The sequence below is a fragment of the Felis catus genome, chromosome E2 (genome assembly GCF_018350175.1).
Source record: "Felis catus isolate Fca126 chromosome E2, F.catus_Fca126_mat1.0, whole genome shotgun sequence".
Taxonomy (NCBI): Eukaryota; Metazoa; Chordata; class Mammalia; order Carnivora; family Felidae; genus Felis; species Felis catus.
In genome coordinates, this window is record NC_058382.1 from 17,070,042 (window position 1) to 17,086,967 (window position 16,926).

Sequence of the window (16,926 nt, forward strand, 5' to 3'; positions counted from 1 at the left end):
CAGAGAATATCTTCCTGCATATTATGGAATTTCTTAATTCCATAAGCATGTTAAGCATGTCTGGAAATAAAATGAGCTGCATGAATTAATAAAGGTGAGTTTCTATATCCTTGTTTCTCTGTAAAGAAAAAGTATCTAACTTAGAAAATGGGATGTGAACACTAATTTATAATTTCTTGCAGCCCTAAGTTCAATACTGTGTTAAATATTATTTAACATGATATGATCAGAACTTTTGCTTCTAATGACAAACCATTTAATAAGTACTTTTTAGTGGCTACAGAATAGTCTTACTTGGTGAAAAAATATCAGGCTTAATTGTATTTAGACATTTACAATGGATAAGGTGTTCTTCAATTCTGGGAGTCTACAATCATCTATGTATGATGGAGATCAGTGAAAATCAAATCCAGTCTACCTGGAAACTCCAGTCTCCAGAAGTACAGAATTTTCCCATATGTAATCAAATGGATACATCTGATCTTTATCCAAGAATATGAAAAAGTATGGTAAATTCCTCCATCTAGGTATTCCATTTCTACTCTATAGTTGCTGTTAACAAAAGACTTAACAAATAAGAGTGTTGAGAATTATTTGGAGAATAGATAGGCACACAAGTTATACTGTTATGTTTGGTTCCAACTCTCACTAGAAAGTGAAAAACTATGGGAATGTGGGGCAGGCCCTATTTGGTACAGAGATTCAGAAAAAGGAAATGTTCACAAAGGAGACAGGTTCAGCAACTTACATGGTCCATGCTTAGAACTGTAAGGAATTGGTCAGGGAATTCCATTTCTGCCATGACAGCATGAGGAGCTCCAATGACATGCTCCCTGTCAAAACTAATGAAAATTATATATAAACATATATAGCAAATAAAGAAACATTTGTTCAGGAAAATCTACCAAAACTTATATAAGCTGAGAGTCTGCAGTATCTGAACCAAACCTGCACCCTTCCTTGTTCATCACATCTTAGTGAGAAAGATACTCCATTCCAAATTGGTACAATCAAGGACACAGGCTTCCTCACCAATTGTCAACCTGTGTTCCCAGTCAGGTGGCTGTCTTCCTAGGAAGAGCAGGATACCAACATTTCTCATCCTGCCCTCAGCTACCCATTGCTCAGGGAAATGCAGCTAAGGGACATAGATTTTCTTCTGTTTGGTTCCAAACACAAAATGTAATATGTACCTTGGGTGTGGCCCTGGTGAGAATACTGGGGTTCCAGTTGTCTGTCTTGAATCTTGGGGTAGGATTTCCATGCCAACAGATCTTGGCAAACTGAAACCTCTGGCTGTTGCACTCACCCTCTCCCCACCTACAAAGCACCCAGCTCCTAAAAGCAGAAGTGTGACAGAGAGAAGCATGCCACTGTCCCTAACCCAAGAACAAGGTCTGTGGCTTGGTGATTTTGTCCAGAGGGAGAAGCTGGCCACAGACAAGAGAGTTCCATATGTGTCTCCATAGGAAATGACCTCATTTGTAATTGTAGAAAAGTTCAAGCCTAAGGACATTCTCAAAAACAGTGAGGTTTTACTAAAAGACTATTAGGAGAAGATTGAAAGATTCGCTGGAGATATATGAACTATAGGCTGGCTAGTTTCCCAGAAAGAATTAGACACTTACAGAGCTGTTCCTTTTGTCAGAACAAATCCCAGATACTGACTTGATTACATTGGTCTGTGAAGCAATATATACTTCACAGCATTGTTGAAAGCAGAAATCATGATTTCTGCAACTTAACGGCTGGGAGATACTCAAAAGATAGACCTGTGGAAACCACTGTCATCCAAAGGTGACTGTGGTAATAATCAAGGCTGTACCCTAAAGGAGCAATATCACAGATTTTCAGTGTGGGCTGGGGGAAGACAGATTGCACTTAAACTAGCTAGTCACTAAAGAAAACAAGCAAATAACAAGTCTGGTGGTGGGGAGCACTAGTAGGGGAAACAGACAAAAATACCAGATATGTTACAATTATCTATAATTTCTACTTTCTATAAATAAAGAAAAAATCCAAAGTAATAGGAAAATGGCCCATCAACAAAACAGAAACTGCCTGCAAGAACACCAAATTTAACAAAGACTTCAAAGTAGCCATAAATATATTCAGATAAACAAAAGAACCTATACTTACATAAAGGTATGGTCACAGTGTCACATCAATATCAATAAAGAAAAGCTATTTAATACCACATGGGAATCCTACACTTGAAAAGTATTGTAATATGAAATGAAAATTTCACTAGAGCAACTCAATATTAGATATAAACTGGCAGAAGAAAATACTGGCAAACTTAAAAGATATTGTGCAGTCTAACAGGAAAAACAAATGAAAAAGAGACTTAGAAGACCTGGATGCAAGCATACCTACATATATAATGGGTGTATGAGAAGAGAGAAAAGGATCATTTTAACATCGTCCAATAACAATGAAAAGTTCTCAAAGTTATATTTTTTACATCCAGGAAGCTCAACACACCCAGCAGGATCAAGGCACAGAGATCTACAAATAGACACAACATGGTAAAAACGGTGAAATGTGAAAGAGAAATTTGTTTGGTTGTTGTTTTGTTGTTGTTTTGTTTTTTAAGTCAGCTCTAGGCCCAATGTGGCATTTGAACTCATGACCCTGAGACAAGAGCCCCCCCTTGATCTACCGACTGAGCCAGCCAGGTGCCCGCTGAAAGAAAAATATGAAAGCAGCAAGAAGAAAATGAGTTGTTACTTACAAGTGAGCCCCAGTAAGAATAATTAATGACCTCTCCTCAGAAATAACAGAGACCAGAATGTAAACCAAGACTCAAAAACTTCAACCAGGAATGCTATAATAAGCAAAACTATTTTTTGAAAATGAAGATGAAATAGAAACTGGGAGAATTAATTGCTAGCAGACCTATCTTAAAAAAATTTTTTTAACGTTTTATTTATTTTTGAGACAGAGAGAGACAGAGCATGAATGGGGGAGGGGCAGAGAGAGGGGGAGACACAGAATGGAAGCAGGCTCCAGGCTCTGAGCCATCAGCCCAGAGCCGGATGTGAGGCTCGAACTCACGGACCGCGAGATCGTGACCTGAGCTGAAGTCGGACGCTCAACCGACTGAGCCACCCAGGCGCCCCGCTAGCAGACCTATCTTAATACTGAAGGGAGTTCTTCAAGCAGAAAGCAAATGATTCGAGGCAGTAATATATATCCACTATATCCTATATATGAAAAGATAAAGAGAGGTGACTGGGTGGCTCAGTGGGTTAAGTGTCCAGTTTCAGCTCAGGTCATGATCTCACAGTTTGGGAGTTTGAGCCTCGCATCAGGCTCAGCTCAGAGCCTGGAGCCTGCTTTAGATTCTGTGTCTCCCCTTTCTCTGCCCATCCCCAGCTCATGCTCCCTCTCTCCTCTCTCTCTCAAAAATAAATGAACATTTAAAAACAAAATTTTTTTTAAAAAGAAAACATAAAGAGCACCAGGAAAGGTAATTATTTGATAAACAAAGACAGTATACATGTATATTTTTCTCTCTTAGTTAACTGATTTAAATATCAACTATATGAAACAACATGTTTTATTAGGCCTACAATATATAAAAGTATAATTTGGGAGGGGCCAAGATGGCAGAACAACATGGAAGTTTTTTTTGCGTTTCGTATCCATGAAATACAGCCATATCAACACTAAACCATCTTGCACACGTAAAAACTGATTTGAGAAATAACACAACAATCTGCACAACCTGAACCAGAGAACAACCACATTCACTGGTGCTGGAACAAGGACGTTAAGGGTGAAGCCTGGTGCCAGATGTGTGTTGTGATTTTCCATATCCCTGAAACGCTGCTACAAGATCATGTGAACTTTTTCTGGGATGGGCTGGCACCCAGCCACAGTCTCTGGGCATCAGCATGGTCCCACAAACGTTCCCGGGTGCGACTGGCACCTGGCCATTACTTGGTGAGACCCTCCTCCAGAAGGTCTGCGCAGGTCAAAGCCGCAGTCTCTCAGAAGTGAGGGGAAACACAGCCACAACTGAGAAAAAAACGCAGAGGGGGAGGTACAGCCTGGCAACCTGACACCTTGGTCATGGACAATGTAGAACTAGGGAGTGGATGGAAGGTGAAGACAAAGGATGGGTGCACAATTGCTGATCAGGGAGAACAGTGCTCCAATACTAGAGAGTGGGTATCTGGGTGGTGCCATCTTCACCTCTCCTGCGCATGTGCATACACACCTCTAAGTGCCAAAACAATCCACCCCAGTAAGCTAAGCAGTGCCATCTAGTGGAGAACGGAGCCATTACACTAAGCCCTGCCCAACTGGACCAACCTCGCTCTTAAGGAACACCACAAGTCTCTCCGCCTGCTCAGTTTACAGACTATAAAGTGCTTCATAGTTTGACTTCTAGGGGAAAATGATGTAATTTCAATCGTATTTCAGTCTGTTTGCTGGTCCGTCTATTCAACTTTTTTTTTCTTTTTGTGAATACAGAAAGAAATTTATTTTTATTGTCAATTTTTATTAACATTTTTCTTTAATTTTTTCTACTATATTTACTTTTGTAAATTTTTCAAATTTTATTTTACTTATTTCATATTACATTTCATTGTATTCATTTTTCAAATTTTCAAACATTTTCCTTTTCTTTTTTCTTGTCTTTCCCTTCTTTCTCTAATCTGTCAAGCACCTTTCAACAAGCAGACCAAAACAGACCTAAGATCATAGCATAATTTATTTGATTTTTTGTGTGTTGCTTTTAATATTTTTAATTTAATATTTTTTCCCTTATTCTTTTTCTTCCTTCAAAATGATGAAATGCAGGAATTCACCCCAAAAGAAAGAGCAGGAAGAAATAACAGCCAGGGACTTAATACAGATACAAGGAAGATGTCTGAACCAGAATTTAGAATCGCGATAATAAGAATACTAGCTGGGGTTGAAAATAGATTAGAATCCCTTTCTGCGGAGATAAAAGAAATAAAAGCTAGTCAGGACGAAATAAAAAATGTTATAACTGAGCTGCAATCTCGAATGAATGCCACAATGGCAAGGATGGATAAGACAGAGCAGCAAATTGGCAACATAGAGGACGAACTTATGGAGACTAATGAAGCAGAAAGAAAGAGGGAGACTAAGGCAAAAGAGCACAATTTAAGAATTAGAGAAATCGATGACTCATTAAAAAGGAACAACATCAGAATCATAGGAATCCCAGAAGATGAAGAGAGAAAAAGGGGGTAGAAGGGTTATGTGAGCAAATCCTAGCGGAAAACTTTCCCAACCTGGGGAAAGACACAGATCAAAATCCAGGAAGCACAGAGGACTCCCATTTGATTCAACAAAAACCGACTGTCAACAAGGCATATCATAGTCAAATTCACAAAATACTCAGGCAAGGAAAGAATCATGAAAGCAGCAAGGGAAAAAAGTCCTCAACTTACAAGGGAAGGGAAGACAGATCAGGTTTGTAGCAGACCTATCCACAGTAACTTCGCAGACCAGAAAGGAGTGGCAGGATATATTCAATGTGCTGAATCATAAAATATGCAGTCAAGAATTCTTTATCCACCAAGGCTGTCATTCAAAACAGAAGGAGAGATAAAAAGTTTCCCAAACAAAAATTAAGAGTTCATGACTACTAAACCAACCCTGTAAGAAATTTGAAGGGGGACTGAGGGAAGACAAGACAAAAAAAAAAAAACAAAACAAAACCCCAAAACACCAAAAGCAACAAAGACTAGAAAGGACCAGAGAACACCACCAGAAACTCCAACTCTACAGGCAACATAATGGCAATAAACTCATATCTTTCAGTACTCACTCTAAACATCAATGGACTAAGTGCTCCAATCAAGAGACATAGGGTAACAGAATAGATAAGAAAACAAGATCCATCTATATTCTGTTTATGAGAGACCCACTTTAGACCTAAAGACACCTTCAAATTGAAAGTAAGGGGATGGAGAACCATCTATCATCTTAATCGTCGCCAGAAGAAAGCCGGAGTAGCTATACTTACATCAGACAATCTACACTTTAAAATAAAGACTAAAACAAGAGATGAAGAAGGGCATTATATAATTAAGGGGTCTATACACCAAGACCTAACACTAGTAAACGTTTATGCTCCAAATGTGGGAGCACCCAAATATATAAATCAATCACAAACATAAACTCATTGATAATACCATAATAGTAGGTGACTTGCAACATCCCACTTACAACAATGGACAGATCATCTAAACAGAAAATCAACAAGGAAACAATGGCTTTGAATGACACACTGGACCAGATAGACTTAAGAGATATATTCAGAACATTTCATCCTAAAGCACAGGAACACACATTCTTCTCCAGTGCACATGGAACGTTCTCCAGAATAGATCACATACTGGGACACAAATCAGCCTCAAAAAGTACAAAAAGATCAAGATCATACTGTGCATATTTCAGACCACAATGCTATGAAACTCGAAATCAACCACAAGAAAAACTTTGGAAAGATAACAAATACTTGGAGACTAAAGAACATCCTACTAAAGAATGAATGGGCTAACTAAGAAGTTAAAGAGGAAATTAAAAAGTACATGGAAGCCAATGAAAATGATAACAACAGCCCAAAACCATGTGACACAGCAAAGGTGGTCATAAGAGGAAAGTATATAGCAATCCAGGCCTTCCTAAAGAAAGAAGAAAGATCTCAGATACACAACCTAACTTTACACCTTAAAGAGCTGGCAAAAGAACAGCAAATAAAACCCAAAACCAGCAGAAGACTGGAACTAATAAAGATTAGAGCAGAAATCAATGCTATCAAAACCAAAAAACAGAAGAACAGATCAATGAAACCAGAAACTGGTTCTTTGAAAGAATTAACAAAAATTGATAAACCCCTAGCCAGTATGATCAAAAAGAAAAAGGAAAGGACCCAAATAAATAAAATCAAGAATGAAAGAGGAGAGATCACAACCAACGCAGCAGAAATAAAAACAATAATAAGAGAATATTATGAGCAATTATACACCAGTAAAATGGGCAATCCGGAAGAAATGGACAAATTCCTAGAAACATATAAACTACCAAAACTGAAACAGGAAGACATAGAAAATTTGAACAGACCCATAACCCATAACCAGAAATCGACTTAGTAATCAAAAATCTCCCAAAACCAAGAGTCCAGGGCCAGATGGCTTTCCAGGGGAATTTTACCAAACATTTAAGGAAGAGTTAACACCTATTCTCTCGAAGCTGTTCCAAAAAATAGAAATGGAAAGAAAACTTCCAAATTTGCCAGTGCTGAATCCAGCATTACCTTGATTCCAAAACCAGACAAAACCCCACTAAAAGGAGAACTATAGACCAATTTCCCTAATGAACATGGGTGCAAAAATCCTCAACAAGATATTAGCCAACCAGATCCAACGATACATTAAAAAAAATTATTCACCGTGACCAAGTGGGATTTATAGCTGGGATGCAGGGCTGGTTCAATATCCGCAAAACAATTAACATGATTCATCACATCACTAAAAGAAAGGACGAGAACCACGTGATCCTCTCAATAGATGCAGAGAAAGCATTTGACAAAATACAGCATCCTTTCGTGATAAAAACCCTCAAGAAAGTAGGGATAGAAGGATCATACTTTGAGGTCATAAAAGCCATATGTGAAAGACCCAACACTGATATCACCCTCATTGGGGAAAAACTGAGAGCTTTCCTCCTAAGGTCAGTAACAAGACAGGGATGTCCACTCTCGCTACTGTTATTCAACATAGTATTGGAAGTCTTAGCTTAAGCAATCAGACAAGACAAGGAAATGAAAGGCATCCAAATCGGCCAGGAGGAGGTCAAACTTTCACTCTTTGCAGATGACATGATACTGTATATGGAAAACCCTAAAGATTCCACCAAAAAAATGCTAGAACTGATTCATGAAGTCAGCAGAGTTGCAGGATATAAAATGAATGTACAGGAATCAGTTGCATTCCTATACACCAATAATGAAGCAAACGAAACAGAAATCAAGGAATCAATCCCATTTACAGTTGCACCAAAAGCCATAAAATACCTAGGAATAAATCTAACCGAAGAGGTGAAAAATCTATATGCTGAAAACTATAGAAAGCTTATGACAGAAATAGAAGAAGACTTAAAAAAATGGAAAAAGATTCCATGCTCCTGGATAGGAAGAACAAATATTGTTAAAATATCAATACTACCCAAAGCAATCTACATACATATTCAATGTAATCTCTTGAAATAACATCAGCATTCTTCACCGAGCTAGAACAAACAATCCTAAAATTTGTATAGAAACAGAAAAGGTCCCAAATAGCCAAAGCAATCTTGAAAAAGAAAGCCAAAGCAGGAGGCATCACAATCCCGGACTTCAAACTGTATTACAAAGCTGTAATCATCAAGACAGTATGATACTGGCACAAGAACAGACACTCAGATCAATGGAACAGAATAGAGAATGCAGAAATGGACCCACAAACGTATGGCCAACTAATCTTTGATAAAGCAGGCAAGAATATCCACTGGAATAAAGACAGTCTCTTCAGCAAGTGGTGCTGGGAAAACTGGACAGCGACATGCAGAAGAATGAACCTGGACCACTTTCTTACACCATACACAAAAATAAACTCAAAATGGATGAAAGACGTAAATGTAAGACAGGAAGCCATCAAAATCCTCAAGGAGAAATCAGGCAAAAACCTATTTGACCTTGGCCGCAGCAACTTTTGACTCAACACGTCTCCAGAGGCAAGGGAAACAAAAGCAAAAATGAACTACTGGGACCTCATCAAAATAAAAAGCTTCTGCACAGGGAAGGAAACAGCAAAACTAAAAGGTAACCAACAGAATGGGAGAAGATATTTGCAAATGACATATCAGATAAAGGGTTAGTATCCAAAATCTTTAAAGAACCTACCAAACTCAACACCCAAAACACAAATAATCCAGTGAAGAAAGGGGCAAAAGACACGAATAGACACTTCTCCAAAGAAGACATCCAGATGGCTGATTAACACGTGAAAAAATGCTCAACATCATTCATCATCAGGGAAATACAAATCAGAACCACAATGAGATACCACCTATCAGAATGGCTAATATTAACAACTCAGGCAACAGCAGATGTTGGTGAGGATGTGGAGAAAGAGGATCTCTCTCTTTTGCACTGCTGGTGGGAATGCAAGCTGGTGCAGCCACTCTGGAAAACAGTATGGAGGTTCCTCAAAAAGTTAAACATAGAATTACCGTATGACCCAGCAATTACACTACTTGTTATTTATCCAAGGGATACAGTTGTGCTGTTTTGAAGGGGCAGAGGCACCCCCATGTTTATAGCAGCACTTTCAACAATAGCCAAAGTACGGAAAGAGCCCAAATGCCCATCGATGGATGAATGGATAAGGAAGATATGGTGTGTATATATATATATGTGTGTATATACATATATATGTATATATGTATGTATATGTGTATATACATATGTATATATGTATATATGTATACACACATACATGTATGTATATACATATACATACATATATGTATACATGTATATACATACATATATGTGTATATGTATGTATGTGTGTATACATACATATATACATATATGTATGTATATATGTGTCTATATGTATGCATGTATATATAGAGACATATATACACATATATACACGTATGTATACACATATATACACACATATATACATATATGTACATACATATATATATACACACATATATAATGGAGTATTACTCAGCAATCAAAAAGAATGAAATCTTGCCTTTTGCAACTACATGGATGGAACTGGAGGGCATTATGCAAAGTGAAATTAGAGAAAGACAAAAATCATAGGACTTCACTCATATGAGGACTTTAAGGTACAAAACAGATGAACATAAGGGAAGGGAGCAAAAATAATATAAAAACAGGGGGGGGGGGAAACCATAAGAGACTCTTAAATATGGAGAACAAACAGAGGGTTATTGGAGGGGTTGTGGGAGGGGGGATGGGCTAAATGGGTAAGGGGCATTAAGGAATCTACTCCTGAAATCATTGTTGCACTATCTGCTAACTAATTTGGATGTAAATTAAAAATAAGAAAGGATAAAATAAAAGTAAAAGTATAATTTGTACTTCTATAACACAAAGGAGGTGGGTAGCAAAGCTATACTGGGTAAGTAACTGAATACAGATGGTACTTTGAATCCACAGCATCAAATGAAGAAAATCAAAAACAATAAGGGGCACCTGGCTGGCTGAGCTGGCAGAGCATGTGACTCTTGAGCTTGGGATCATGAGTTCAAGCCCCCCATTGGGTGCAGAGCTTACTTAAAAAAAAAAAAAAGATAAATAAAATTAATATAACAAATGCTATATACGTATATAAGATTTCTTTTGTTCTGCTTTTTAAATTTTTGTTTTCAACGCTTATTTATTTTTGGGACAGAGAGAGACAGAGCATGAACGGGGGAGGGGCAGAGAGAGAGGGAGACACAGAGTTGGAAACAGGCTCCAGGCTCTGAGCCATCAGCCCAGAGCCTGACGTGGGGCTCGAACTCACGGACCGCGAGATCGTGACCTGGCTGAAGTCGGACGCTTAACCGACTGCACCACCCAGGCGCCCCTGTTCTGCTTTTTAAAAGACAAATAACATTTCTATATCTCATTGGAATTTAGTATATACTGGAAGCTGTACACATTAAGCTCTGGATCAACCATTAAAAATATTTGCAAATCATTTATCTCATAAGGGGTTAAATACCCAAAATATATAAAGGATTCCTACAACTCAGTATAAAAAAAGACACAATCCAATTAAAATATGGGCAGAGGATCTGAATACATATTTTCTCCCAAAATACAAGAGACAAACAAATAAATGAAATGGTGCTCCATATCATTAATCGTCAGAGAAATGCAAATCAAAACCACAATGAGATACTGATTTACACCTGTTAGAATGGCTATTATCAAAAAGAAAAGGAGTAACAAGTGTTGGAAAGTTGTGGAGGAAAGGGAAACCTACACTATTGAGAATGTAAATGGGTGCAGCAGTTATGGAAAACACTATGGAGGTCCCTTAATAAAGTAAACATAGAACTATTGTATGATCTAGCAATTCCACCTCTGGATATTTATCTAAAGGAAATGAAATCTCCAAAAAGATTTCTGCAGACTCTAGGTTCACTGCAGCATTATTTACAATACACAAGGCATGGAAACAACTAAACATTCATTGATGGGTGGAATGTTAAAGAAAATTTGGTGTGTATACACAATGGAATGTTATTTTGCCATAAAAAAACTAAGGAAATCCTGCCATTTGCAACTACATGAATTGACCTTGAGAGGATTATGCTAGGGGAAGTAAGTCAGAGAAAGACAAATACTGAATGATCTCACTTATATCTGGAATTAGATTTAAAAACAAAACACCTCACAAATACAACACATTGGTAGCTTCCATAGGTGTGGGGATAAGTGGAAGAGTGGGTGGGCGAAATGGGTGAAAGTGGTCAAGGAAGGTACAAATTCCCAGTTATAAAGTAAGTCAAGGGGATATTAATGTACAGCATAGTAATTATACTTAATGATACAGCGTATGTTTGAAAGTGGCTAAGATGTTAAATCTTAAAAGTTCTCATCAGAAGGAAAAAAGTTAACAGAAGAAGGTGATGGATGTTAACTAAATTTATTTCTGTAATCATTTTGTAATATATACATATATTAAATCAGGTATACCAAAAGTAGTTGTATGTCAATTATATCTCAATAAAACTAAATGAATTAAGAACGGTGGTGAAGGCAACTAAAAGGCAAAAATATATAACCCAATAGTATTGCATTTTTTTGTTTGTTGTTCCTCCTTTTTTGCAATACGTTTAAAGACCTGCATAAAACATAATTATAAACCTATTTAAAGGGTACACTGTATAAAGATATAATCTAGGACAAAGCAACTTTAAAAGGGAGAACTTGAGCAGTTACAGGGGCAAAGTTTTTCTATTAAAGCTAAATAGGCATACAGTGAAGGTTTGACTCAGCGGGTCTGAAATGTTTAAAGCTTTGCCTATTCCAAACAAAAGTGAAGGTCCTTTACGAGCTCCTGGTAGATTACCTGGCATTTAATGATTTTAATCTGTATCCTGTCACTGTGGGGGGGGGGGGGGCAAAAACTGAGTACAACAGTTTTTCTGACTTTTTTTTTTTTTTAAAAAAAAGGTTTGTTTATTGGGCACCTGGGTGGCTCAGCTGGTTAAGTGTCCAACTTCAGCTCTAGTCATGATCTCACAGCTCATGAGTTTGAGCCCCACATCAGTCTCTCTATTGTCAGCACAGAGCCTTTGTGGTATCGTCTGTCTCCCTCTTTCTCTGCCCCTCCCCGCTCATGCACTCTCTCTCTTTCTCTCAAAAATAAACCTTTTTAAAAAGAAAAAAACTCATGCAAAAAAAAAAAATGTTTATTTTGAGAGAGAAAGAGAAAGTGGGGGGGGTGGGGGGTGGGCAGAGAAAGAGAGAGAATCCCAAGCAGGCTCCATGCTTTTAGCGCAGAGCCCCCTGAAGGGCTCTATCCCACAAATCAGGAGATCATGACCTGAGCTGACATCAAGAATTGGGGCATTACGGGGCGCCTGGGTGGCGCAGTCAGTTGGGCGTCCGACTTCAGCCAGGTCACGATCTCGCGGTCCGGGAGTTCGAGCCCCGCGTCAGGCTCTGGGCTGATGGCTCGGAGCCTGGAGCCTGTTTCCGATTCTGTGTCTCCCTCTCTCTCGGCCCCTCCCCCGTTCATGCTCTGTCTCTCTCTGTCCCAAAAAAAATAAATGAAAACGTTGGAAAAAATAAAAAATAAAAAAAAGAATTGGGGCATTTGACTGAGCCACCCAGATGCCCCAACTTTTTTTTACTTTTGTGAGTCCTTCTAGAAAATCACTGAACCTGAGAGTGATTTTGGGACCCCTGAATAAAGTTAGTTTTATTTCAAACTAGTTCATCACAAATGCATATTTGTAATTGAAATCTACAGGATAAATGCTAATAAAATGATTAAATTGTATAATGAATAGGAAATATAAAAGGAGTCAAATGGTAAACTACAAAAAAAAGTCAGTGGAACAGAAAGGAAGTCATTAATTAGAGATAGAAAAGCACAGAAGAGGGGCACCTGGGTGGCTCAGTCAGTTAAGCATCCAACTTCAGCTCAGGTCATGATCTCACAGCCCATGGGTTCGAGCCCCACATTGGGCTCTGTGCTGACAGCTCAGAGCCTGGAGCCTGCTTTGGATTCTGTGTCTCCCTCTCTCTCTGTCCCTCCCTCGCTCTCTCTCTCTCAAAAATAAATAAACATTAGAAAATTAGAAAAAAAAATAGAAGACAGTATATATAGAAAACAAGTAGAAAAGTCCTCCTCAGTTATTACTTTACATGCAAATGTATTAGAATCTTCAACTAAAATGCAGAGATTGGCAGAATGGATAGAAAATACAGTGCAACTGTAGTCAGTCTACAACAAACTGATGACAAATCCAAACATATAAATAGGTTGAAAATAGGATATAAAAATGTGTTGCATACCAGTAGTCCTCAAAGAGTTGGAAGCCTACATGAGACCAAGTAGGCTTAGAAGAGACAAGAGACAAAGGAACATCTTCTATGTTGATAAAAGGGGTCAGCCCACCAAGAAAATACAACCACTATGAATATATATGCCTCAAAGCCCCAAAATATATGAAGCAACAATTGACAGGATTGAGGGGAGGAACAGAAAGTTCTACAATAAAGTTTGAGACTTCAATAAACCAACTCCAATAATGGATAGAAAGACTAGGCAAAAGATAATTTGGAAATAGAGTACAGCAACACTATAAATCAATTGGACATCCCAGACATACACCAAATACCAGAATACATATTCTCAAGTACAAATGAAAAATGGTCTAGAATAGATCATATGTTAGGCCATAAAAGAAAACACAATGGAATATTAGCCATCAAAAGGAAACAATTACTGATACCTGTCACATCATGTGAAATTTGAAAACATGCTAACTGGAAGAGGCCAGACACAAATGCCTTTCAATTATTATATTGTTGTCCCATTTATATGAATATTAATCCATTTATTTGAAATACCTAAAATAGATAAAACTTTAGATTTTGAAAAATTCGTTATTGCAAGGGGTTGAGGGAGAGGCAGTGAAGAGTGATTACTTACGGGGTAAGAGTTCCCTTTTGGGATGATGAAAAATTCTGCAATTAGATGGTAAAGGTTGCACACTGTGGGTTTATTTAATATCACTGAATTGTATACTGTAAAATGATTAAATAGCAAATCCTGTTATGTATATTTTCACAATTAACTGACAGAAATAGAGAAAGACAATTCAGCAAAAGTGGCCACAGACGTCAATATCCCACGCTCATAATGGATAGAACAATTAGGAAAAAAGGTCAAGGAAACAGAAAAATCTATAACCAACACTATAAACCACTTAGACTTAACAGACATTTATAAAACACTTCACCCAACAATAGCAAAATATACATTCTTTTCAAATGCACATGGAATATTTTCCACAAGAAACTATATGCTAGGCTAGAACAGAAAACTTAATAAATTAAAAAAAAACAATAAAAAACAGTTTGTCTATCCATAATGTAGTTACAAATAAATAACGGAAAAATGGGAAACTCCAAAACATGGAATTTAAACAAAACACTCCTAGGGGCGCCTGGGTGGCTCAGTCGGTTAAGCGTCCGACTCAAGCTCAGGTCATGATCTCACTGTCTGTGAGTTCAAGCCTGGGCTCTGTGCTGACAGCTCAGAGCCTGGAGCCTGCTTCGGATTCTGTATCTCCCTCTCTCTCTGCCCCTCCCCCATCATGCTCTGTCTCTGTCTCTGAAAAATGGATAAAGCTTAAAAAAAATTTTTTAAACAAAACACTCCTAAATAATCAATATATTAAAAATGAAAAAGGAAGGGCACCTGGGTGTCTCAGTCGGTTGGGCGTCCGACTTCAGCTCGGATCATGATCTCACAGTCCATGAGTTTGAGCCCTGCATTGGGCCCTGTGCTGACAGCTCAGAGCCTGGAGCCTGCTTCAGATTCTGTGTCTCTCTCTCTCTCTCTCTGCCTCTCCCCTGCTCATGCTCTCTGTCTCAAAAATAAATAAAAAAACATTAAAAAAAATTTTTTTTAATGAAAAAGGAAACTAGAAAACAATTTGCGAATAATAAATGAAGACAACATATCAAAACTTATGACATGCATTTAATGATTAGAGGAAAGCTTTTAAAGTTTAAAGTGCCTGTAATTAAAAGTAAATATCTAGGTCAAATTTAACCTCCCTCCTTAAGTCACTGTGAAAAGAGTAAACATATCATATATGAAAAATATCCAAAAATAAATGAAACTAAAATCTGGTTCTATGAAAAGTGGGTTTTTTTATTAAAAATTTTTTTAAATGTTTATTTATTTTTGAGCGGGGGGAGGGGAGGGGCAGAGAGAGAGAGGAAGACACAGAATCTGAAGCAGGCTCCAGGCTCTCAGATGTCAGCACAGAGCCTGACACAGGGCTCGAACCCACAAATCGCAAGATAGTGACCTGACCAAAGTCGGATGCTTAACCAACCTAGCCACCCAGGCGCCCCTGGTTCTATGAAAAGTTTTTAAAAGTTCACAAATGTTTAGATGATCAAGAATGACCAGAAAGAACGAAGACTCCTATTACCACAATCATAAGTGAAAGAGGGGACAGTACTACCAACCTTACAGAAATAAATATTGATTACAAAGGAATAGGATGAACAATTGTACAACAAGAAATCAGGAAGCCCTTGGGGCGCCTGTGTGGCTCAGCTGGTTCAGTGTTCAACTCTTGGTTTCCACTCAGGTCATGATCTCACGGTGCATGGGATTGGGCCCCCGTGTCAGGGCTCTGTGCTGACAGCATGGAGCCTGCTTGGGATTTCGATTTCTCTCTCTCTCTCTCTCTCTCTCTCTCTCTCTCTCTCTCTCTCTCTTTGAATCTCTCTTTCTCCCTCTGCCTCTCCTCTGCTCATGCACTATCTCTCTCTCAAAATAAATAAACATTTAAAAAAATCAGAAAACTCAGATGAATTGGATAAAATCATACAAAGGCACAAACTTCCAAATCTACTCATGGAGGTAGAATATTTGAATAATATTCTAACAAATAAGTAAATGAATTAGTTATTTTAAAAACTACCCATAAAGAAAAGCCTAGGTCAGCACAGCTTCACAGTTAAAGTCTACCAAACCAAGCAGAATACTAATTCTTTACAAACTCTTGAAGTAAAAAGGAGGGAAAACTTCCTAATTTTATGAACCCAAAATTAACCTGATAGCTACATCAGAAAAAGACATTACAAAAAAGGGCAACTATCACTAATACCTTTTATGAATATGGATGCAAAAAATCTAAACAAAACACTAGTAATCTGAATCTAGGAACATATAAAAAGAATTATATACCTTGACCAAGTGGGATTTATCCGTGGAATTCAAAATTCGATTGTTAATCTAATGTAACATATCGGAATCATAAAAAATAGGAGCACATGGGTGGTTCAGTCAATTAAGCATCTGACTCTAGATTTTGGCTCAGGTCATGATCTCACCGTTCATGGGTTCAAGCCCTGCCTCAGGCTCTGCACTGACAGTGCTGAGCCTGCTTGGGATTCTCTCTCTGCCTCTTTCTCTGCCTCTTCCCCACTCATGTGCTCTGTTTCTCTCTCTCTCTCTCAAAATAAATAAAACTTAAAAAAATAAAAAATAAACTACATGACCATCTTCATTCATGAAGAGAAAGCATTTACAAAATCCAACACCCTTTCATGACAAAAGAGAGTGAACGTATGAATAGAAGGGAACTATCTCCACAGGATAAAAT

At 38.0% G+C, this 16,926-nt stretch overlaps 1 protein-coding gene and 1 long non-coding RNA gene across 24 annotated transcripts in view; one reads left to right on the forward strand and one right to left on the reverse strand.

Moving 5' to 3' along the window:
• Positions 1-16,926, reverse strand: part of ZNF260 (zinc finger protein 260) — a 114,639-nt gene that overhangs the window by 44,536 nt on the left and 53,177 nt on the right. For 22 of the 23 annotated variants that reach the window (XM_045045506.1, XM_045045493.1, XM_045045492.1 and 19 more), the window contains one exon: positions 749-842. In XM_045045506.1, coding sequence (XP_044901441.1) covers positions 749-802 — 54 coding nt within the window. In that variant the 5' untranslated portion in view covers positions 803-842. Of the gene's footprint in view, positions 1-748; positions 843-14,999; positions 15,061-16,926 lie in introns of those variants that run through there. The other variant, XM_045045504.1, reaches the window with a different exon arrangement.
• Positions 1-16,926, forward strand: part of LOC109494620 — a 63,280-nt gene that overhangs the window by 25,886 nt on the left and 20,468 nt on the right. The window lies entirely within an intron of this gene.